Source organism: Vidua macroura, chromosome 6 (assembly GCF_024509145.1).
Source record: "Vidua macroura isolate BioBank_ID:100142 chromosome 6, ASM2450914v1, whole genome shotgun sequence".
Taxonomy (NCBI): domain Eukaryota; kingdom Metazoa; phylum Chordata; class Aves; order Passeriformes; family Viduidae; genus Vidua; species Vidua macroura.
In genome coordinates, this window is record NC_071576.1 from 45,249,908 (window position 1) to 45,274,866 (window position 24,959).

At 48.8% G+C, this 24,959-nt stretch overlaps 1 protein-coding gene across 1 annotated transcript in view; it reads right to left on the minus strand.

Annotated features, from left to right (window-relative positions):
- Positions 1-20,785, minus strand: part of CD81 (CD81 molecule) — a 32,984-nt gene extending 12,199 nt beyond the window's left edge. The window contains exons 1-2 of the mRNA XM_053980762.1: positions 20,670-20,785; positions 10,647-10,761 (exon numbers count right to left, since the gene is read on the minus strand). Coding sequence (XP_053836737.1) covers positions 10,647-10,761; positions 20,670-20,735 — 181 coding nt within the window. The 5' untranslated portion in view covers positions 20,736-20,785. The remainder of the gene's footprint in view (positions 1-10,646; positions 10,762-20,669) is intronic.
- Between the last annotated feature and the right edge of the window lie 4,174 nt (positions 20,786-24,959).

Here is a 24,959-nt window from a genome sequence, read left to right on the forward strand (position 1 = left end):
ATGAGAGTAGAGTGAAGTCAAGTAAACCCTTCTCTAAACCACCAGATACACAGTAACGGTCTCCACTTGTTTAGCATTCCCTTACAGATTCTTCAAACTTGGGAAAGGCTGGACTTTGGCTCCCGCTTCTTCCCTCTTTGAAACAAAACCCACCAGCTCACCAAAAGCACAAGCGCCAATGCAAGGGCTGACTTGGCGAGCGGCAGTGACGGAAACGCCGCCCCAGCAGCTCAAGCGCTGGGACTCTCCGGTGTTTCTCAGCAGCACCGCACTTAATCTATTTTTAGGCACTGCAGAAGGGAGGAAGCCAGCTGCAGGGGAAGTGCCACAATGGAGCATGCTGACCCCACAGGAAGCCCCTCTTCACAAAACCTGACAGGAGCTGTGGCCGGAGACACCAACATCCTTGTGGCAACGGGGGCCAGACGTGCAATCTGCACCTCCTGAGGTGGTCTGAAGGGTTTTCAGCAGAGCCCAGGAACCATGAAAACCCTACGGGCAAAAAAGCTCCCCAAGTGGGAATGAAACATCTTAGGTGAAGGTGTGCAAAGAAAGGAAAAACAAGCAAAAGAAACCTCCCAGGAGAGTTCTTTGGAAAGGACAGGCCAGCAGATGAAGTTCTGTAGGCCTGCCTGAAGGGGAAGGAAGTGGTTTTGTCCCAATGGCTGGAGATAGCATGAGGTGGAGCAGCTGTAGCAGCTGGGCAGGGAGACAGCATGGCAAACAGTGGGCTGGGCTGTGTGCAGGACAGAGGGCCCCAAAGGGCTTGGAGGTGGTGGGAAGGCATCAATAAACCCTGCACAATGAAGGTAGTCTGCTGGACACCCGCCAAGCCCCAGAGAGACTGGTGGAGGCTGTCAGACACTGCATAACTGCTGTCTCACAAAGAACAACATACCAGCAGTAGTGTCCCAAAAATGGTCTGCTCGCTATCACCAGAAGCTGCTAATGCCCAAGAACCAGCCCTCACCACTCCAGCTTGTACCAGTGAAGCTGCTGGCTTGGGTTTTCAACCCAAGCCATGGCAGATTTTTCTATTTTAAGCGCTGGGCAGTTCAACTGACAAGTTTTAATCACAAGTCAGAAAATCAACTTTCCTCATCCCTGAGTGCAGCCGTTTCTGACTTCTTCTCCCATTAGGACACTAGAGAGAAGTCAGAGCTGTGCAAAGGGGTAAGCAATTTCCACATCTGACTAGTCACTATTCATGCTAACCACTCCAGTGTATGGGTAACAAGCAGATGCAGCACATTTGAAGACCAAGCAGCATGATGCTGGGACCCCGACAACCAGGTCACCACAGACAGAAGGTTTTGTTCTAATATTTTTCAAAATAAACACTGAAGGCACCTTCTGGGCTGAACAAATATTGCCAGGAGATCACAGTCACAAGGCAGCCCAGATTGAAGGGACCTCAAATGATCACTGTGTCCAACCTTTCGTGAGACTAGGAACCTTAGGAGAGACTATGCAGAACTCTGCCCAATTATACCTTGAAAATCTCCAGTGATAGGGACTCTATTGTGTCCCTGGGGAGGTTTTTCCAGTGAATGATTGCTCTCACTATAAAAGATGTTTTTCTGATATTGAGATCATCAGGAAAACACAGGACTCACTGGTGGCCAGGAAAGTTTTGCTCTGAAAACTAGAAAATGAAAGCCCAGTGAGACCCTCAACTGATGGAGGAGACAAAGAGGAAACACAGACATTTGCTGTTTCAGAGAAGTTTTCCAGTGACCTCTGTACTTGCTTCTTTCTGGGATTTCTGGCAGCTTCAAAAAAACAAAACCAATTCTGCCCTGCTGAACTCCCACCTCAGGCACACTGTGCAGACCTTGGACTGTCAAGTGAGGTCACAGCTTCCCACTCCTCTCCCTGCTCTCACTTCACCAGCTCCTCATCAGAGCCAGCACTGCTATCAAGTGAGGAAACAGCAAGAAGGAAAGGAGGGGAGAGAAGAAGATGTGCACCACATGAAGCTTCCTGACCGGAGCCCAGCGGATGTAACTGGTGGGAGCAGCAGGAATGCGCAGCCAGGCGGGGGAGAGGGCAGCCATGACTGGCCTGAGCTCGGCAAACCACAAAAAAAACCCTGGAAGGTTTTTGTAATAAAGGCCAGCTTCATTCCCAGGCACAAACAAGCAGCTGTTATGGAGTTGCTTTTTGTTACCGAGGGCCAGAACACGACAGCCTCTCCCAGGAGGCAACAGAGCAGGACTCTGCGCCGGAGTTTATTTAAAAACAAGCACAAAATATTTACTGCAAAAATAGCATGTGCAATAAGGAATGCCAGCGATGTTTCGCCACAGAAATACCATGCTGAAGGCTGAGAAAGCAAAGAAAGGCAATCCAAGTGCCCAGCCACATGCTTTGAACGGTGTTTGTTTTCCCACACCCATCCTTCCCGTCAAGGAATGGGGCTGGTGGGGGATTCTCCACTTTCAGACTGGGTGCCAGGCAGCTGGGGGACTATTTCACAGCAATCACGGTGCAGACTGGAACGACCAAGCCCTTTTCCCAGAAAGCAGACTGACACATCTTAGCTTTCATTCCTGGCACACAGGGACAATGATGCCTACTGTGGGTTTGGGCTTCGTCTCTGTGAGCAAGGCACCTGTCATCCCATCCTGGAATGGCAAATTATCCTCCTCAAAGTCAGAGGAGACTCCTCACAAGTCTGCCCCTCCTCTGTGTAAGCATCAGAGGCTGGTTAACCTCTAAATCCTCTCCTGGGTGAGGAACTCTTGACTAAAATGGTTATTTGCTCCATCAGGGCTCCACCCAAACTGGCACAATTTGGCACGAGCAAAGCTCCATCTGCCTTTCACATGCCACTTCCCAGCTCATTTTTATTGCAGTTTTCTCTGGGGTTTTACAACAAGCAGCGCTGTTTGCTGTAAACAAAAAGTAAAATAAGAGAGGTATAAACTGCAGTCTGCAGTGCCTACTGCAGAGCCATGCTGCTCCCTCACTCAGCAGCAGTACATAAGAGGAACAGCTGGAGCTGCAGCCACAGGTAGTGAGCAAATCATGTACAGGTGTTCATGGTACCAAGGCACCTCCACATCCTTAAGCAGCACTACACTGTGATTTCTAACCCTGTGGCATGGTTCTCTGATAAGACAGCAGCAAGAAAAATTGCTACAACTGCCACACATAACCAGCTACACACCAAAGCAAGCTGTGAGCCTCAGGACCTGTATCTGGGAGTTGGAGAAGTCAGAGGAGTGGTATCAATACTGCCTGGAGTTCTCCATCTCATTTTGAGATGGAGCCTTCAAGCAGAAAGCTTTAGGAGAGAGACCAACTACTCTCAGCTTCACCTCCTCATCTGAATTCAAAGCAGGAGCACAGGAACCATGATACAACCTCCCTCAAGAGCATCATGATCTGGACATGATGATCAGGAAAAGCAGCAGCAGTGGGCCAAACACCATCCCTCTTTCCCCAATACAACCAGGGCATGCACTGCTTTAGGCTGCAGGGATCTTGTAAAGCTTTAGGAAAGCCCCGAAACATCAGAGATGGGAAACTGATAGTTATTGAGCACTTGGTTTGATGCTAGCTGGGAAAGAGGAAAAAAAAAGCAGCCAAGAGGCCAGCTTAGCTCCCAGCTCAAGCAGATGATGACTCCATGGAGGACCCTTTACCTGCAGGCCAGGTAGGAATGCTCAGTTCTGGGAGCAGGGAAGGGAGCAAAAAAGGCAGTATTCAGTGTCAGTACTTTGGAATTAAGGCAGCATAGCTGGTGCCTGCAGGGTTGTAAAACCCATGTCCTGTCCCTGCTGAGAAATAAAAAAAAAACCAGGAAGAAATAAACGGTCTTTAAAAAAGGACACGATGAAAAAACAAACAAAAGAAGGAACAAGCACTGGAGCGTCCCTCAAAAACAAGCAGGGAGCAGGCCAGCCCTGGCTAGCTCTCCTCCCATGCTCCACCATGGCCATCAGAGATGCTGTGCAGCTCCAGGCATGGGTATTCCTGGACAGCACCCTAATTCTCCCCTCATTTCAATCCTCTCCCAGCACCCTTAACTCATTAGGTTAAATGGAAGACAGTCACTGTCTTCAGGTCACCATGGCAGTATTTCCAAAAGACGAAAAAGAAATCAAGTAAGAAATCCCCTCCCCCCCAGCATGACACCATGCTTCCTGGGAAGGCCAGGCAGCTCTCCAAGATGTGCCTGCCCTCCCCACGAGATGGGCTTTAAAAAGGAGCTGAGAACTGACAAAAGAGAGACATTTATTCTCCCAACAGGCTCCTGTGGGGAAACTCTACACAGCCAAAAGTTTTGCAAGCCTCTGATGAAAGGAGGGAGGTTTCAGTGCTACCCTGCTGTTGTTTCTGGCCTGGAGATGCTGAACTTCACTGGGCTTATCACCACTGCTGCCGCAGGGAAGGGTGGAACCATTAGACAATGGCAGGGAGACTCCCTCCTACCCCACACCACCCATTGTGGAAGAACACCCTTCCCAGCAGCCAAAGAAATGACCATGATGTTCTTCCTGGCAGCTCGGAGGCAAGATACAGGCACAGTGGAAAGTCCCTCCAGGGCAGGGTTGGGGCAGGAAAAAGATGGCTGTGTGAGCCAGCCAGCAAAGCAGGGTCTCCCAGACATTTTTGTCCAGTTGCCTGGTGGAATTGGCCCAGCAGAGCTGGCAGTGCTTTCTTCAAAGTGGGGTGAGAGAGAGTGGGGCTGGAAAAATAGAGGGTTTGCTGGAAGATGACAAGTGGGAAACCCCTCCATTCCTCTCCACCCCCTTTCCCAAGGAAAACATTGCTGCTCTGTAGCTGCTAATGACTTCCAGATGGAGCAACAGTGTCACAAAGTATGGAGAGCTCTCACAGGGAGATGAAAGCCTGGACATGCTGCCCTCATCTGCAAGAACAAGGCAAGAAGAAGCAAAGAGCACCCCTCTGTCAGAAACACAAAGGGGTGGTGGGGAAAGCCCCAAAGAACGCCCTCGTGTGCACACAATTGTACCCAAATCCACTCCACACAGATGCCATAGTCAGGTTTCTTCTCCTTTGCTGACCCAAGAAACACTGGAAGGAGACTCAAGTTTTGTAAATTCAGCACACCTGCAAAAGCTGTGAGGAAGTCCATGGCCCATCTCCATGGGAGATGGACAATGGTGGCACAGCACAAGTGAGCCAGGCTGGAATATGCTGGCCCATCCTCTGCTGCCCCAGCCTAGAGCACTTCTGGGCATTTCTCTGTGCCCTGAGATCTCACCCACAAAAAAAGCACAAATCCCACTGGAGGATTCCTTGTAGGTTTTGCATGCTTTGAACACAGTGCAGGTTTTCTAAAGCAAACTGTTCAATCTACAGGTTTAAACAGCTCTGAAGAGCAAGGAGCCACATCTGGCACAGGTCCAGGGCAGCAAAGCCAATGGGAAGGGACAAAGGAAAAGACCAACTACATTAGTTGTAGTTGGACAGATCTGAACCCAAAATAACCTGATGGTCCAAAGTATTTTTAAAGGCATAACCAGTTTTAGTCTGGAGAGTAAATGAAGCACAGGGGTTGGTCACGATCAAGGTAGAATGAATTACAATTAAATGGAAATGCAATGAAATAACATGTTGCTTTCTTAATAGAAACTGAATTCTGTGATAAGAATACAAAAACACCCCAACCCTATACTGTCAGATACATCGTTTAAACCAGAAAGGAAAGTACAATGAAAGTGTTTTGCCTTAAAACTACAATTTTAAAAATAATTCCAGTATTATTGAAGGAGTTGATCTGACAGTGATTAGAGGAAAATCTAGAACAAGTAAAACTCAGCTTCTGGTTTTTTTTTCCCTTTAAGGGACTAAATAATTAAATTGTTCTTAACTGTAAGTTTATTTTCAATACAGAAAAATGTATGCACTTCTATTTTTAAAAATCTACATATATTATTTTTTAAATAATCCATTTTGCTCGGTGTGGTTCAAGGCCAAATGCAAACCTTGGTTTCCACTGCCAAGCATGCAAGCCTGACCACAGCTCATGTGTCTGGTGGAAAATCCCCAACACAGGGGGCCTTGACAAAGTAGAGCACAAATGGGTGAGAGAAGAAACGAGTCCTGAACCAGCTGTGTGCATCCACAGGGATCCCTGCAGTGCCTCATGCCAAGACTGAAGGTGGTTTTTGACTGGTGTTTATTACAGAACATACAGACCAGGCTGTTCTCTAGCCTTTCACAACAAGTCTAACAAAAGATGTGCTGTTGGGTCTAACTCCACAATGTGTGGAAGTTGGCACTATCTCTAGAAGATGCCTAACATTTCCAGAGGGATGGTGACAAGGATGGGAGTGGGAATGGAAACCAAGACCTTCTCATGGCTCATGGTGGGTCCACAGCCATTGTAGCACTGCTGACCTCTAGAACTTTTGCAATACACTGGAGCTCTGCTGAGCTCTCTCTGCAGTGAAAACCTCCCAGAAAGCACTGCTTTTCATCCAAGGCAGTCCTGACAAGGCTAATTAAGCTAAACTAGTTTAAAAGGCTAATTAAGTTATGGATAGAAGGGATAGCTCCTCCACAACCACTTAGCCAACACAAGTCTGTCTGGGTGATAGGCTGGCATGCTCTCTGCACTGCTGGTCACATCTGGGGCTCATGGCAAGAGTGGCCAAGGCATCCTCATGTGCTGTAAGGACAATGGGCAAACCTGGGGAAAGCTCAGAGAGACGTCCCCATCCCTACCCTATGCACTGCCACTTAGCAGTCCCTCCTCTCTGCAAGGGTCAGATTTCCCTGAACGCAGCAAAATCTCATGACAGGACTTCCAAAATCCTGAAGACACCCATGAAAGCTTGAGAACAGCTGCAGTTCAACTCAGATATGTACTCATTTGTAAGGAAGACTTCAAAGCCTCCCTGTGCTTTCTGGCCCATTTATTCTACACCAGTCTGCATGAAAAGCAGCTTGAACTTGTTTCCAGGGCAGAAATCATTATCCTGGATTGTATTTGTTCTGAGGAGGGTAGTGAAGACAGTCTGATTCACCTCTTAAGGAAGTCTGTGTTCCCATTAGCTGATGTCCCTTCCATGCCTCAGCAGCATTCACAGGCACTTTCACCACCTTAGCCCCCAACCCATAGCTGCTCTCAGCTGTCCCCATACCTGCTTCCCCTAGGCTTTGCTGCCTGACTGGCTTGGGAGGTGGATAAACATTACCTAGGGAACTCCTCCACCAAAGAAAACCCTCTTGCCTTTCTGTTGGGACAGTGGCACCCACTAGGATGACAGGGAGAGGCAGCAGTGGCAGCAGCCTCGGTGGCCAAGTTTACCCCACCACTGTATGCCTGTCCAAAACCTCACAGTCCTCCTCTGTGCCACTATGCTCCAGGGAGGAGACACTGCCCAGCAGAGGATTTACTAATAAAGCACACAAAACCTAGACAGAGGCAAAGCAAACTCCTTCCTCACCCCAAAAACTGTGTGGAAAACCACACCCCAGCTCAGGAGGCTTTTGCACTCTTCATTGTGGCTGGCCCTGCTCCCAGGGCTGAGCTAATTAGAGCCACAGGTCTTGTTGCCCTGTCACTTGCTGTGAGCAGCTGGAGGCTGATTACCTATTTAGATCTGGCAGGAGAGAGCTAAGCAGAGACCATGCGGCTGCTGTGCTCCGTTCCTTGTTGGGCAGCTTGAGGGAAAGCACAGAAGGGCAGCTGTAAGGACCAGCACCCAGGCAGCCCAGCAAGGGGAAAATGTGAAATCCTAGGGTGTGGATTTAAGGCAAACAAGAGCTGAGGTTTTGTTTCTGCCCTCCTCAAAGCATTTCATCTGCAACAGCCATCTCCAGGCATCCCATAACCAAATCTTTGAAGGATGAAGAACCCAGCTTTTCCCTCCCACTGTCATCCCACCAAGAAAGGGCAAAAGTAGTAAGTCCAGGGTCACTTGCTTTTTCAAGATCCCCAGGTGCTCTTAAAAGCAGTGGCACCACAGCACTAACTTACTGTGGAGAGATCAGAACTGTTCCAATTTGTACTGCTATCTGCAGAGAGAGACCAGCTTAGCCTTCTAAGGGCTCTCCTAACACCCTGAATCAGAGTTTTGTTATTTGTTTGGGTTTTTTTCAATGGTACTTTATGTATACTAGCAGTAAATATCTGAGCAGTGGTTAGCCAGTTGCCAGCAACTTATCGATGCCTCTAGCTAATCCTGAAGGATGTTTTCGGCCTTGTGACCAACATCTTCCCAGCCTCCAGACAGACAAAGCATTCCAGACACAGTGTTACCCAAGAGCAAGAAGGATTTTGATTTCTGAACTTCAAATAAAGCAAATAAATGCCTATCAGACCATAAGCCAAGCTCAGATGAAGAACAAGTATTTTCCTTTATAGTTGTGAAAGAATGGAACTAAGGTGCTCCATCTATCCCCACCCCTGGTACTGCTTGGTCTTTACAGTGCTGAAGCAGTTCAAGCATTTGCTGAAGCATTGGATCCAGAGCCAAAATGGAAGTGTCAAAAAGCCAAGATTGCAACAAGTGATTAGGGGACCAGATGGTTTGCACGCCATACTGAGGTAAAGCCCATGAACAAGGGGCTGTTTAATAACCTCCCAGGCCAGCCCACAAGACCACTTGTGCAGGCAGTGCGAAAGTGCTGGGGAGGGGTGGTGTGCTTGTGGGAAACCCCAGCCCACAGGAGCCCCTTCCCTGGGACTGGAAAGGCCAGGAGGGGAACAGCTGCCTGTGCCCTGGGGACTGCAGGGGTGGCTGCTCTGATGTTCTGGTCTGGGAGCTGAGGGCAAGGACTGCTCTTCTCCTGCTCCTCCTGCAGCCTGAAGTATCATGCCTGGTACTCTGCAGCTTTGCTGTTCCCTGCAGCTTCTTTCTCCCACTTCCCTGTTGCCCTCAAAACCATTCTTTTTCCTCTCCCATAACACACAGACACCCTGGAAAAACAGCCTTTATCAAAGAACTCCAGCTTTGGGGTAGGGAAAAGGAAAAACACAGAAACCAGGAGACACCAAATCCCTGCTTTCCTCCTTCCCCTTCTCAGTCAGTACACCGCCTATGACAGAAGTTTTCCTCCTTTGACAGTGTTTATTGCTTTCTCCTGTCCTGCAGCACCGCAGCAAAGCCTGGCTGGCCTTTAAAAGCCTCCTGACAAATCCTGGGACCAGCACCCTGTGCCAGACACCAAAAAGTGGTTTGCAAAGTGAAAGAAAAAAACAACAGAGCTCTGGAGGCCAAGCCCAAAGAGGTTCCCATTCCCAAAAGCAGGAACATTGTGTGCATGTGTATACTGCATGCCAGAGAAGGAAAAAGAGGGTGTATCAGTTGTAAGAGAGAGGAAAAATGGGGGGGGGGGGGAGCAGGGGTGGCGGGGAAGCAAAAAGAAATCTCAGTCTTTAGACTCCAGAGGTCTGGCTGGGAAAGGCAGCAACTGAAAGAAATGCTCTGCTGTTATTACTGCATGGAAATTACAGCTGCCAGAAGGAATCCAGGCCAAGCTGTTGCTGAATATAACTTTAAAAAGACAGCCAGCCTCAAATCATGGGCTGCTCACAAGTGTTGGAAAGTCAGTGTGGTAGTGGGACCCACAGTCCTTCCCCAATGCCTTCCAAACAGCAAACGCTAAGGACAAAGACAAAATAAGGGTGGAAGAGTAAAAAATGCCCAATAGGCAGGAGGGAGGGACTCTGCCCCATGCCCAGGTCCCCCAGGTTTGGGGAGAAAGTGTTAACTAGGAAGGTATCAGTTGTTAGCACCCACAAAAGAAGGAGAGGTTTGGACTGGTTCCTGGAAAGGAGAGAGTTTAACTTCTTGTGAGGTCCCTCTTCTGTTTTTAAAGATAAGATCTACAAAGGGGAAATGCTGCAAATAGAGCTCTGGGTGTGAGGCAGGAGAAGAGAGACAGGAAAAGAGAAAAACCCACAGCTATTTACAGCAGGAGCATCTTCTGTAACCAGGGACAGCCAGGGTGAGGGCTCAGGCATGCTGTTTCATGGACAAGTAGGGAAATGTAAAGGAAAACCCTTTCCAGAAAGTAATTTTAGCTACAGGTGAGAACAGGACATCAGATCAGACAACGTTCCCAGCCCCGTCAGCTTGTGCTCCAAGCCAGCTCCTGACTGGCAGCCAGCCCCTCTTGCAAGCCTCTCCCCCTCGTCTGTGAGGCATCATTGCAGAACAGGGGAAAAACAGGGGAGGTTCAGCTTCCAGCATGCTGTCAAATTGACAAAAATCATGCTAAGCTTAACCATAGTACACAGAGGCCTCACCTGCCCCTCCTGGAGAACACGAGTCACACACTCACCAAGCTTCGCTTCCTACTGCCAGCCACTCTGTCGGCTACTTTTACGTCCCTTTGGACAGGAAACAAGACAGGCTTCCAAGAAGTCCGCCCTCTTCCCAAACGTGCTCTGGAGAAAACCCATGACACTGCAACACATCTTCTTGCATTTTTAGCTGATGTGGATTTGGACTCTGCGCTTGGGCCACAGCCAACATTTATCAAAGGCTTCGGCTGGCACAGCAGGGGATATTTTGGAGAGTACAAGGGCAGCAGGAGGTATTTTTATTGTGACCTCCTTGTTGCTCACCTGGAGCTTTCTGCCCTGCTTTTGGGTACACTGCAGCATCCCCTGGGGCACACACCCATGCAGCAACACCAGCACCCCCACAGCTACTCACCAACGTAGAAGGTGTTGGGGGCCTGCTTGTCCCCCAGCTGCAGGTACAGGATATTCGTTGTCTGCGAGTCATGGCGGAGCCATAGGGCCACTCCCAGGATGATGCCTCCGGCCAGCTGGGGAGGAAACAGAGGGAAGCAAGGGTTACCCACTGCTCCAGCCACATCAGACCCAGACTGGCAGCTTTCAGCCAGGAGCAGAAGATTTGCTTTTCATCTTCCCACAAATGTACAAGGAAATCCTTTCCAACCATCACCCCTGCAACAAACATGCTTTGTGCCCTATAGATCATGAGCCATATGATCTTCCTTGCTTTATGAGAAGACCCCGTCATTCTGGGGATGTGCAAAGCCCTTTCCAGTTCTTGCAGGAGATTTCTTTCCCAAGAGGTATTTTATTATGCTTTATTATTATCTTCAATGGAAGCAAGCAGGAGCAGATGTGCCACTAAGGTTTTTAGAAGAACATTTCAACAGAAGTTACGGTCAGTCCCAGTTGATAACTGTGCTGTTATCACCCCATTTCATTTCTCTGTGAGGTATAAACAGAAAGTGGGGGAGCTGCCATTTTTTCCCTCTGCCCCCAAGTCTTGCAAGCACACTACTTCCCATCCAGGGCCAGGCTTCCAGTCAAACACACCTAGTGTTCCTGAGGCACACAGAGCTTTCCTTAAAGTCCTTAAAGCTTTCCTTAAAGTAAATAGAGGAATTGAAGTGGAGCAAGGCCTGAGGTCAGGCCAAAGCACCATCACACCATTTTTGGGGGCCTCCAAAGGCTGCTGCCTTACCCATGCTGTGAAACAGCAGAAGAGCAGCACACACACACCCATGTGTGCACAGCGACATGCAGGATTGACCAGGGCAAGGACAAAAACACACTCCAGATGTGGGAGGAGACGTTCTGCACATGGGACATCAACTCATCCACTGGGATATTTATGTACAAACAATAGGAAGTTTTATGACTGACTTCCTCACTGTTTTCTCTTTCAGGGAGGGGCTGGGAAAGGCTGTGGAAGGTGGGAGCACATATGGGGCACTAGAGCAGGGAAGGTGTCACTGAGAGGAACTCAAGGTAGAGCTTTTCCAGCAGGACTCCCTGTGTCCTCTGAGACATCCCCCTTCCATTTAAAAGTATAAGGGAAGATGGGAAGAAATACGAACATCTGGAAAAAACCCCAAACCCTTAAGAATTCCAATATCACTGCTCTGAAATGCTGAAATCACCGGTTCAAACACCAATTTAATTTTGAGTGTCCTAAACCCTTGAAGCCATTCATCTTAAAAAAAGGAAGAAAACTACCAGAGTATAGAACTGGAAACATGGTACTTCTAAAAGAGTCTGAATCAGGCATGATAAGCACCATGAGAGTCACATTAAAAAAAAAAAAGAAAAAAAAAAAGGAAAAAAGCAGTGCTTTTTCAGGAAAGGTGCAAAGTCTTCAGTTGTGCAAGCACAACAAGGAACACGGGAGGACTGGGACCTGCAAGACAGGCTATCGATGGGAGCCTGGTTTTCCCCATTGGGAGCTCAGTTGGTGGTTTCCTCCTTGCTCATTTCTACAAATCCCAGCCACATAATTTTTCCAGGAATGCCACTGAAGCTGGGGCAAACCCACACCATTTCCAAACTCACAGGGCAAACTGCTCTCAGGGCTTTTCCACTATCAGAGGAAGAAAATACCCACCAGTTCCTGGAGAGGAAGGGAAATCTTTACTTTTCCCCAGTCTGCCAAAGTAATCAGCTTTTAACACTTCTCCCACAACAACCAGTGCAACCTCCCCGCTGGCACAGTCCTCATTCCTCCTGCACTGAGGCCAGCCTGAGGTTCTCCAAACACTGGCTATGGAGAAAAGTCACGAAAGCCAGTCTGTGCTCAAGTCCAGCTCCAAATAAGGCAGGTTGTGGCTTCGCACAGTTACCCAAATCCTGCCCAGCGTGGCTCATTCATTGTCTGAGGGCATAACAAAATTTGTGTTTTTACTCTCAGAGGAAAGAATATGCCCCCTAATTAATTAATGACATTCAAAGTAAAGCCCTCTTGGGAGCTGCTAGGAGAGAAGACATCCCAAGGAAGGTCTGGATTTCTGTGCTGGCTGGAAGAGGTAAAGAAAAAAGGCTGCAGCCTTTTTGGTTTTGTTTTTTTCCCTGCAAGGACACATTGCCTTAGAATGCCTGACAGAACCAAAAGCAGGCTGCAAGTGGTCCTCAAGATATTTTTTAGTCATTGGGGAATACCAGCTAGAGGGATGGAGCCTCTTCTAATGCATCAAAGCCAGCCCAGCAGTGAGGTCTGCCTAAGCCAGCCAGCTGAACCAACTCCAGATGTTCCCGGTTTCATCCTGAATGCATCCCAGGAACATCACACATCCGACCCACACTGCCTGACTCCATTTGTGCTTTTAACAGAGCATAGAAGACCTCTGAATGGAAGCTTTAATCCAATAGCAGCTGTATTTCTTAAGAGAAAATGACATTCACTTACTAATGAAAACAGTGTTAGGGCTACGATGAGTAACTTTTTCCATGAAAACCATACATCCTCTCACCACCAAGAAGCCCAAAACGGAATTAAGGCTCTTTCTTCCCAAAGCAAAGAAAACAAGAGGGAGAAAACACTGTCAGCTTGCCACAATAACTCTGCCTTCTGCTGTACCTTGCTTGAGATAATCTCATTTTTAATAGAACAACTTGTTCCAGATAAAAGCTTGGTATTTTATCCCCCTTCCATCTGACAACTGCTGTTTGCCAACACGAGAAGAGCTCCAACCACTGATGGCAGCGTCACACTCATCTCTAGGCTGCACATCCTCATACATATCACTGTTTTTTTCTGCTGTGGATATCTGTAATCTCACACAGGTTATCCCACTGATCTTTGTGTTCCCAGCTTGTCAGACAGCAGTGTTGCAGAGGCTGGGGCCATCACTGTCATGATATGGTCTGAGTGCCCAGCACAGCTCTCCATATAAATTTTTGAGGACTGCAATAATCTAAAAGCTGCAACTTCAGCAAAGCCAGCAGTGTGTTGGACTTTGACCTGCTTTCCAAAAGCTGACCTCCCCAGCCTGCTGTTCTGCTGCCAGGACCGTGGCACTCATGAAAGGCACACCAGTGGTGCTCCCCAGGATGGGGCTGGCCCCAGAGCTCATGCCCTGAGCAGCTTCCCAGCACAGCAGAGGTGATGTTGCAGGCGCCAACGTTTCCTCTTTACTGCTATTTTCCAGCTTCCAGAGATTTACTGCTTCTTCCACAGACAGCTAGACTTTTCCAGCTGGATCCTGCCTGCCCAAGGCTTTCTTCTTCAGGAATGTTGTTCCTGGTTGACACAGCGGGGAAAGTCCCCATCGAAATGCTGCCTAGGGGCAGGAAAAGGCAGACCCTGTGTCCCCAAGAGGTGATGGGATGGTAGCCCACGTGAGGAGATATCACCAGATAAGCACCATGATGAAAGCAGGTGTGCAGCCCTGGTTTGCTGCCTAATCCACTGTGCACACAGGGAAGCTCCTTCCTGAACTGAGCCTCACCAATGGACATGCTGTTCACCCTAAAATTTCCAGATCCAGCTGTGTGTGGGGCAAGGGAATAAGCCCATTTTTCACAGCTTAGTCATTCCTCTCTACAAGAAATTCTTACAAATTAGGGGTGCAAGGAATAACCCCATTCCCCTTTTAAAGTGGGGTACCCCACTTCTGAGTTGCCCCCACCTTAACCTGTTGCTCCCTAAAACCCATATATGCCAGGATGTGCATCACCTCCCCAGTCCCTTCTGCTGCCCCCAGCCTTTTTCCTCCTGCTCCCTTCCCTCTGCCCTTCTCTGAAAGAGATTTCCTGGAAAGGAGGAGAAGAAAGAAGTTCTGGCTATAGGGCAGCTTGCCAGGCATGCCAAAGCAAAGCAGACAGACATCCTGTGGTTCTGGTCAGCGAAGGAGGGAAGTGGAGGTGCCAGCAGTTTCACAATGCTGTATTTTAGCAGTGCCACTTCCCACAGCCATGGCTGGCCCTGCCTCCAGGTCCTGCTTCCCAACCTGTGAGAGCCCAAGGGCTGGGAGAGGCTTTCGCCTTGCTGGAAAAATGCTGCCAGCAGAACTCACGCCACGATGCCTGGGAAATACCACAGTTACTAACTGTGAGCAGGATGCTGCCAAGAAAGCCTAATGAATTTTAGCTGGTTTATGATTAAGGCAGACAACTGGAGATTTTTAACAGGTTCTCATGCCACAGAAGTTTGCAATTTCCCTTACACAACCTGGAAGCAGAGCCCTTCATGAGAGCAGCGCCCAGACCCCAGCCGAGAAGCTCAACCAGGGTTCCCCATGACTCCTCTCCAACACAACCTGCAAAGCAGCTGAGATGGAGTAACAAGGAATGCCCCTCCTTTCAAGTGTGGGGAACCAGGATGCAGAAAAGCAAACTGGCTTGCCAAAGTTGAAGTATCTTCCCCTGCAAGAAGCCCCTCATATGGCCAGGAACAAACTGCTAATTTGGGGTTGAATGCTTTGCTCCCAGGTAATTTGTGGGTCTCTAGGTGAAACAGCATGAGTAGAGAAAAAGCAAGGAGATAGAAACTCATAACTTGATGGAAACTACCTTTGGAAAGGCAGTAAAAGCCCTTGCAAGATCCATGCTAGCACATTACAGGTCCTGCACTACCAGCCAGCCTGAGGACTGAGTCAGGCAAGAGAGGGACACATGAAATGTGTCCAAGTAGCACCACACCTTCCCACAGCCTGCACCTCACCTCCTGGAAAGCAGGAGATTAATTTCTCTTCTACTGCAACAGCTGGACCTCATGGAACTGCTGAAAGGGCATGGGGTGCAGCAAAGGGCTGACAGCTGAATGGTGGCCCAGGAACCTGGGAACTTGGCTTCAATGCTGAGACCATCTCCATGTTACAGTGTCAAGTCTTCACACCAAAAACTCAGTTGAAGTTTTAAGGTGAGATGTGCTAGAGGATCACTGCTGTGCTGCATGCTGGGTGGACTGTGGGATGCCCTGGAGCCCCTTTGGAGGGTGTAAGCAGGGGAAGGGACTTCAGTAAGACACAGAGTTGCAGCTTGACAGGCACACAACACAGAAGGTTATCTTGACACAGGTACTCACAGGCAGCAAGTGGCAGATAAGTCTCTGTGACAGCACAGGCGAGGTCTTTCTGCTGCCTTCCACAGCCATGGTGCTCCATGGCCACTAAAGGTCAGGCTGCAAGTTTGCAGGCAAGGCCTGCCCAGGAATTGCAGGAAAGCCATTTGGGAAGAGCACCATTGCCCTGCAGGCAGGAGGAGAGCAGCCTGCAGCCCTGCTCCCAGCAGCGGCTATTAATAGACCTGCCAGCCAGAGCGAAATTCTCCACTGGTGCCTATAGTTACCAGCCCTACAACACTGCAGAGCTTTTCAAAACAAGCTCCAGAGGAACACTCCCGGAGGAGCAGCATGCCAGAAGCCAAATAATGGATGGGAGGAGAATGGGAATCCAGCACCAAAATCCAGGAACGGGGTCCTACGATGGGGAACACCATGCCCACAGGCTGCTGCCAGCCTGCCCCAGCCTGATCCCTGCTGCAGACAGATGTCGCACTTCCCAGGGTTTAAGTGCCCTCAACAGAGAGGAAAACAATTTGAGATACTGCTTTTAAATTAATTTGGCCCCGTACATAAGTATTTAACTACAATGGGGATACAACTGCTTTCCCTTCTTAACAGTACAGTGAAAGGCACTTCCACAGCGCAGGATTAAAGTGTTTCTCACTATTAATGCTCTTGCAGAAAACAAGTATTACAGTGGCTGATAGGAGAATAACGTGAGGAAAATAGAGCAATCCCCATTCCAGCCAGCAGCACTTCCTCCTTTCAGCTGCAGCCCAGCCCATTAAGTGCAACCTGGTACCCCCACAGGGCAGGGTGCACCCATCTCTTCAAAAAACCTTCTGTACACAGAAACTTCAGAAGAGGTTTTGTGCGTGATGGAAGGGCTGTGCTCACTTGGCAGAGTGCCCTAAAACATCCCAGAGAGACATCAGCAACAAAACTTGAGCAACAAAACAAAATCTGTGAAAGAAGATGCTGGGCCAGCATGCAGTCCTTGCTGCTCGCCAGGCTTTCTGCAATTCCCAGGGAGGCCAGCAGCCCAACCAGCCAGGCACTGCCACCAGTGGCACTGGAGCAGTGCTCAGCCCATGCCTGCACCCACAACAAGATGCAGCTACTTTGTTAGTGCACAGTTATTTCAAACCCGTGTTTCAGAGCTACAGGAACCATGAGATCTTCCACTCTTCATTTAAAGCTGTGAGCAGCGGTACATAGCCACCCTCCTCACCACAATGGTCATGTGCCACCCAGCAAAAGCATTATCGTGGGACAATCGCCACAGAGAGCTGCCACCTCCCCACACTGTCACCTCCCATCACTAACACCAAGTATCTCTGTGCAGGCTTTGCAGACTCCAGGGTACAGTTAACAGATCTTCTGGTGTTGCACAAGAAAATATGCAGCTCCTCTACCTCTTCCCTTTCAATCACCCCTGTCAAGACAGACTCTCACTTCCACCTTCCCTCTGTTCTTGCCCTTCCTTCCCTTTGCACCCAGGCTGTACGACATCCTCTCAACACACAGAAGAGCTAGACAGTGCCTGGAAAATGGCATTAGAAGCAAGCTCTTCCTTTTAATTAGACACCTCTCTGCTAGGGCAGCCAGCCGTGCTCTCGACCTGGAAGGCTGCCATGGGCTGTATTAGCTAATAAGCTTGAGCGATCCTTCTCCAAGCAAGTCAATTCCTCCTTGGTTATGTTTAATTATATTTTAAAATAGCTCAATGGCTTCCTTCAGTCTCTCCAGGGACCCTTTGCAGCAGCGGTCAGTTCAGCCCCACACACTGAGCTCTGCTATAAGGTTTGGAAAATTCAGGAGAGCAGTCAAAGTCCAGCCACGCTAGTTCGAGGGATGTGATGGAGAAGCAGCTCCACCTGCCAGATGCCCAGCTCTGCTCAGGCTGCCCATCACACCAGCCAAACTGCCCAGTAGAAGCTACTGCTCCCTCTCACAGGGCAGTGTCCACTCAACATCAGCCACCCCAAGATTTCAGGACAACTTGGCAGCATAGAAAAACTTTTGTCTTCTCAGCCCTATGTTTTGCTAACCAGGTGAAGCCCACAGGTGCTGACCACGGCCTCCTCCACCACTTCAGTAGGTGGGTGCCACTGTGAAACGCGTAGGGACCCTCTCTCCTGCGACAGGCACTCATTTGTACATGTGGTCCATGCAGCAGCCACTGCTCCCTTGGGAGCCACCTTGGAGCAAGCACAATATTGCCATCTTCTTCTCAAGAATGCATGCACAAAGGAAAAGAAATCCCAAAAAATAAAATAAAACTGAAACAGCTCAGGTACAGTGAACGAGGAGCTGGCAGCAGGGTCACCTTTTCCTTTTTCAACACAGAAGCTTTGTGAAAGTCCCCCTGCACTGCCAGGGGAAGGCAGGGGGAGGAAGCCAGAGGGGAGTCAGCTTATTTACACTCCAGCAGGATAGCGGGGCTACATAAAAAAGTTATCAGAGTAACTAAGGCTGAGAATTGCTTCCTTCTTCCTCTTAGGCACTAGAACAAGCTCCTGTGCAGCTCAGCATGGTGCCTGCCAAACTTTGGGCTCTACCTCTGGCTTGTTTTCATCAACAGCACCCAGCAGCAGCTGCACACAAGGCAAATCATAAGCAAATAAGCACAGGGAGCCCATTAGCCCTTACATAATAACCAGCTGGCAGGACTAAAGGGCTGCAGGTGCCTTGTCTCACACCTCCCTGTGGTTAGAGGTGGTTTCCCAACACAGCCAACCTGCAGCAAGGGTGGTCAGCACCACATTCTGTCCTTAAACGTCACCCCGCAAAAAGGACCGTCTCACTTTGCTGTTAAGCATAGAATCCCTCCCCAGCTGGGGGTGCCAGCTAACCTGCCTTTGTGGTAAACCCTCACCTACTAGTTTAAAAAACAACACAAAAGGGCTTGAGAACTCCATGATCTGGTATCCACCATTCAGCTGGCTAGCCTCACAGAAAGAACTGTAAATTCTAATGAAGTCCAGGTTCGCCGTCTGCACAGGAGACAGTGAGAGGGGACCAGCAAGCCCAGCACTGGGAGCTGTTTTGGGCACCCCTCCTGGGAAGAAACTGAAGCATCTACCCAACCTCACAGGGCGCACCCTTCAAAAGGGTAGGGCAAGGCACCAGATGTCATAAGATGGAAATTATACAGATTGGCAACTCCTCTTGGAAGCAAAATGCCCATTTACAAAAGATCAGCTCTTTTACAAGACTTTGAGGTATATAACTGATCCTGCTGAGAAGTGGTGGCTATGCAGAGCCCCCAGCATCCTTCCTGCCACCCAGGAAACCCTTCCTCACAAGCATAGCCGGGAGCTTCTTTGACAAGAATGGCAGGAAATCTGGACCAGAAGGCAAGAAAAAAAAACAAACAAACAAACAAAAAAAAACCCAACAAAAAAAAATCAAAAAAACTGGGATAAGCACGGTAACTCGGAAGGAACAACACTTCACAGACAACTATACCCGTCTCCATCCGGCCATTTTAAGGGTGGAGGAAAAGGTTAAAAAAAAAACAACCCGGAATTATCCGTCATTCACGCAGCTGGCAACTCATCCGGTATCAATTAACACCGTTGTTATCAGAGCTTGTCTTCTCCCCCTTGACCAGTGTTATACCCAGACACAAGGCGAACAGGCCTGAAGCGAGCACCCACTTGGTTTAAGCCCTACACCTCCCAAGGATGGGAATCCCCCAAAGAGCTTCCCCAGGCACCCCCAGGGAGGAGTCAGCAGCCAGAGGCTCCAGCCAGGCAGTGCAACTCCAGGTGCCAAAGCAGGCTTTGCTCTGGAAGCCATCGGTCCCCTTCCCACTTCTCCAGCCCCCTCGCTACATTCGCAGCTGTAAGCAAGCACTGAGAAAAAAAATCCCAAATCCTCGACAAGAGAGCGGGATGTCAGACAAGGGGCACAGGGCACTGGACAAGCACATCCAAGCGGTGCCTTGCCTACCAGGGTGGGGCTGGACTCACTTCCAAGACAAAAAAGCATTCCGTGGAATGGAAACCAGAGTATTTAAAACACGAAACCAGCAGCCTGCTCGGGCATATCTCGCTGCCCCCGAGCGCAGGAGCAGAGAGAGGGGGACTCTTGCCAGCGAACCTCGCGCTGCCGGAGGCTGTTTCTAACCGGGACAAAACTGGTTCGCAGGGAAACCGGGATACGCCGCCTTTTGCTAAATTAGCCGCATGTCTGGATGGATTATTTCAAGAAAAACTTTCTCAGGAAAGGCAGCCTCTCCAGCCTGGACAAAATTTGCATCCTGAAATAACTTCCCGGGAGGCGGGGGCAGCGGTCCCCAGCGCGGGGCCAGGGCGGCCGGGTCCCGGCTCCGCCGCCGACTGCGGGGCGGGGGCGCCGGGCCAGCCCCAAATCGCCCGTATTTGCTGAGCGCCCCCTCCTCTGCGGCGGGCGGCAGGGCCAGCGCCTCCCCTCCCTCCCTCTGCCTGGCAGCATCCCTGCATCCTTCCCTCGCCGGCTGGGGAGCGCCGCTCTCCCCAGCGCAGACCCGCAGCAAGAGGGGCTGTGGGAGACCCCCCCGGCTCTGCCACCCGCCCCGAAAGGCGCCCATAAACATCTGTGGCAGCTGGACGCGAACATCTTAAAGGTCTTCTCCAACCTCAAACCATCCTACGATTCTACCGCCCCCTCTGCATATCTATTTAAAAACCAGACGTAATAGATATACATGTACAATTACATATGCATGCATTAAAATAAAAAAGCAAAGGATGATAAGCCCCTTCGCCCTCCAAAAAAAAAAAATTAAAAAAAGAAAAATAAGCAGCCCCTAAGGCACATTCTAGACAGCAAGTCTCAATGCTGGTGGGCAAGAAGGAGGCTAAACCCAGGCGCAGACAGACGAGCAATATTGCAGCCCCCTTATCTGAAGGCTGGGAGGGCTCAGCCTCCGCTTCCCGCCGCCCCTGTGCTCACCCAGAAGATGAAGTTGAAGACGAAAAGGAGGTATTTGATACACTTGGTGCAGCCTTCCACTCCCATGGCGACGGCTCCCAAATCTGTGCTTCCTGGCAGACCGAGGCGGTGGCGGGCGCAGAAAACCCGCCCCGCCCCGGAAACGCCTCTCGGACACGCCCTGGGCACGCCCCCGGACACGCCCCAGGAACGGGGGCTGGCACATGCACCCCACTCGCCTTCCCGAAACTGGGGGTCACCTGCTGTTTCCTCCTTTTTTTCTTCTTTTTTCCTTTTCTTTTCTTCCTTTTCCTCCCCCACTTTCCCCAGTTTCTGTTTTTCTCCTAACTCCTCTTTTCCTTTTTGCTTTCCCCCTTTTTCCATTATCCGCCTTTTTTTTCTTTTTTCTTCCTCTTTTGAATTGTCCCTTCCCTCCTTTCCCCCTTATTTAATTTTTATTTCTCTTCTCTTCTCTTCTCTTCTCTTCTCTTCTCTTCTCTTCTCTTCTCTTCTCTTCTCTTCTCTTCTCTTCTCTTCTCTTCTCTTCTCTTCTCTTCTCTTCCCTTCCCTTCCCTTCCCTTCCCTTCCCTTCCCTTCCCTTCCCTTCCCTTCCCTTCCCTTCCCTTCCCTTCCCTTCCCTTCCCTTCCCTTCCCTTCCCTTCCCTTCCCTTCCCTTCCCTTCCCTTCCCTTCCCTTCCCTTCCCTTCCCTTCCCTTCCCTTCCCTTCCCTTCCCTTCCCTTCCCTTCCCTTCCCTTCTCTTCTCTTCTCTTCTCTTCTCTTCTCTTCTCTTCTCTTCTCTTCTCTTCTCTTCTCTTCTCTTCTCTTCTCTTCTCTTCTCTTCTCTTCTCTTCTCTTCTCTTCTCTTCTCTTCTCTTCTCTTCTCTTCTCTCTTCCCTTCTTTTTTCCCTTCTTTCTTTCATCTTCACTCATTTTTTTCATCTCTTCCCACCCCCTTTTTCTTTTATCCCCTTTTTAATATCTGCTCTTCATTTATTTCTTTGTTTTTCCCGTCTTCTCGCCCTCCAGGGGCAGCTCACAACAAAGTTTCCAACACACAAGTAGGAGCCACGGGGGCAAGTGTTGGGGGGCTGTAGGAACATTACCTCCCAAACCTGACCACCATCCCTTAAAACTCACTGCCACCTCCTAAATATCACCAGGCAGCTTGGGGTGCAGGGAGAAACCTCTGTGAATAGGTTCCAGGAAGTTTTGTATTTCTATACAGAAAAGTTTGAGGGCGCAATCATGAGAGGATCCCCTCCCCCTCCAAAAAAAAAAAGCAAAGTTCTCTTGCATGAAAACTATCAGTTTGAAATTCAGAGAAGCGCTTCCTCATTTCCCCTTCTTATTTTAGCTCCAAATCTGCTCTGCTGAACGGTTTTTGTCTAAGCTTCTGGCTTCAGTACTGCAAGCAATTGCATCAAGTTCAGTAGAACCACTCGGGATGTTTTCCTTTGGTTACTGGGTAACAAGAGCATCAGGGGGGCTTCAGGGCTGCCCACCAAAAAGAGTCCCCCTTCTTTTTTTCTTTTTTTTTAAATTTCTTTTTTCCCTTTTCCTTCCCCACTTTTCCCATTTCCTTTATTCCTTTTTTCCCTTTTTCCCAAAGAAAAGTAAAAAAAAGTAAAAAAAACCAAACAAACAAACAAAAGGCTCACACATATCAACAGGCTTGGGAATTTTAGTTAACCCCTTCCTCTCTCAAAGCTACACAGTAGAAGCATGATGAAATTTCCCAAGCTTTCAGCTGAGACCCACTTTGGCCCACTCGCTCATTGTTAGAAATAAAAATTGTTCTCATCCCGTGTTATCCTTCCAGGAAGCTCATTCACTTCTCCAGGGGCAGGGTGGTAAGTCATACAACCAGAGCATAGGAGGATGCCTGGAAAAGGCATCAGTGAGCAGCTCCAGCCAAGGTCAGCACCTCACTGAGCTAAATATGAACCTGGGACCCGCCTGCAGAGTCGTGTGGGGAAACCTCCCCTCTTCCTGCCTGGGCACTTCCCGCCAGTGAAGGATTTCAGGGAGCAGCTTCTGAGCCAAGCATTTGCACACTCTGATAGAGTCTTCCCACCCATGCATCCCATAGTCAGGAATGAGCTGTTAGCCATCACACATTTCTGACATATGTATGTTAAAATCAAGTCAGCTTCTTCCAAAATCATCCTATTGCCCTCAGGGGTGAGTTGGTCCAGGGCTTTGTCATGTTCATCAAAACTTTCTGTGTCCCTCAGTAACAGCCCATGCACTGCATGGTAGCAGGGACCAGCAATGAACAGAAGTTGGCTCTGTTCCCTAATTACTTATGCTGAGTATGTCCCTGATTGTGGACTAGCCATGGATTCATAACCCCTTTGTCTCTAAGCCATATTCACTCATCCAGACTTACCAACAAAGCTGGGGGGTCACCAGGCTATTTATGCATGTAACTGCTGTCCTGAATTATCAGCATGACCCATCTGGTTACAGCAACAGCTGTAATCCTGTGTGGCTCCTGCTCATTCATTCCAAATGATAACGGCAGGATCCCAAAGCTGCTTGCTTGCTCCATTACACTGTCCACAATATCTTCTTTTCTGCACCTCTCTCTGTCCTTTACAGCTATAAATAGCAAAACACCCCCACCCCCTCCCCAAGAAAAGAAAAGAAAAGAAAAGAAAAGAAAAGAAAAGAAAAGAAAAGAAAAGAAAAGAAAAGAAAAGAAAAGAAAAGAAAAGAAAAGAAAAGAAAAGAAAAGAGAAAAGAGAAAAAAAAGAGAAAAAAGAGAAAAAAAACCCTAGAGGTCGAAACCAGGAAACTATATGAGCCAAGAAGCCTCTCGTGCACTTAGGCAGCTGTTCCCAAAAAAACTTTCAGAGATGCTGCTTGGAGAGCCTGTGAGTGGGAGAGGAAGGAACCAGTAGCAGTAAGGCCTTCAGCAGAAGCAGCCCCACTGCCTATGAAGGAAAATGTCTCTCAAATCAACTGTTGTGCACTGGAGAGCAGTGCAATCACTGCCACAATATTGGCATTGAGACTGCTTCCAGGGAGCTTAGGATTGCTTTTTTGGTGTTGTTTTTATCCCCCCACTGTGGCTTTTCTTTTCTTGCTTTCTGTCCTTTTTTCCTCCTGTGTTGGGGAGTGAAGGAAAATGCAAAATAAGAAATAATTTTTTTTGTATCCTCCAAAAATTGTATTAGGCAACAATTTGGTTTGGAACCAACAGAGTTCTGTTTCTGGGACCTTCCTTAAGGTTCTTCTGTTGGAGCACATGTTGCTCAGGGACAGATGTGGCCCTGGCAGGGGCAGCAGGGCCACAGTCCCACCATCTCCTGCAACAAGAAGCTCCCAGTTACAGCCTAAAGCCTACTGGGTTTAAACTCGCCATGCCAATAAAAGTTGGAAGTGGAAAAGTATTTCAAGGTTTGTCTTTTCTTCTTCTTGTTATTTTAAGCAGCTCAGCTGGGTATATTTGAAAACTTTGGCCTTTAGGTACAGGAAGAAAAATGCCATCACCATAGCACAGTGACAAGATAACAGACATTGTTTCCCAGGACTATTTGTGATTTCAGGTGTTGTACACTCATTTCTCATGTTTCATACTCATTTCTCTCACTGCATTACTTGATGTACAGCCTATAAAGTATCACAACTACCTTTCCAAGGCTCTCAGTAGCTTTAGCAGCTCTTTATAAATAAGTAAATCTAATTTGCAAAAATTCAGTTCGTGTCTGGGTGTCACATGCCAGTACTGAGTGTGAGTGCTATGAATAGGGCTGATGACTTCCCTCTTCAGGAGGAAAAGTTGGTTCAAGTGCTCGGGGGTGAAGTCATTCACAGAGCAGCCAGCTGCAGGTAGGGCTGTGAGAAAGCCACCTACCTCCCCCAAACCTTTCATCCCTGAAAGAAAAAAGAATAAACACTAAAAATATTTTTTAAAAAATCCCCCAAACCCTGCCAGGGCTCACACCCAGATTGGGGTGACCCCAAAAGATGGAAAAGTCTCTCCTCCAACCCGCGCCTTCAAAGAAAGACTCAGTAGTCTTCAGTCATCCGGTCTCAAGGTAGTTTATTGTATGTTATCTAAAGATTTTGTTCCTGAATTGCTGCGGTCCATTCAGCAGGTCAGACAAAGGCACACACACTCTCTGACACACTCTGGTTGCCCTGGGGGCTGGTGCCATCTTTTATATCATACATTACATGTTAAATGTTTATGGTTTTTCCCCAATGCCTATTACATATACTGAATGGTGACTTTCTACTCTAAACCAATCTGTGAGTGCCAACTTCACCATGAACATGGAGGTTAGGAAGGAGAAAGAAGGAGG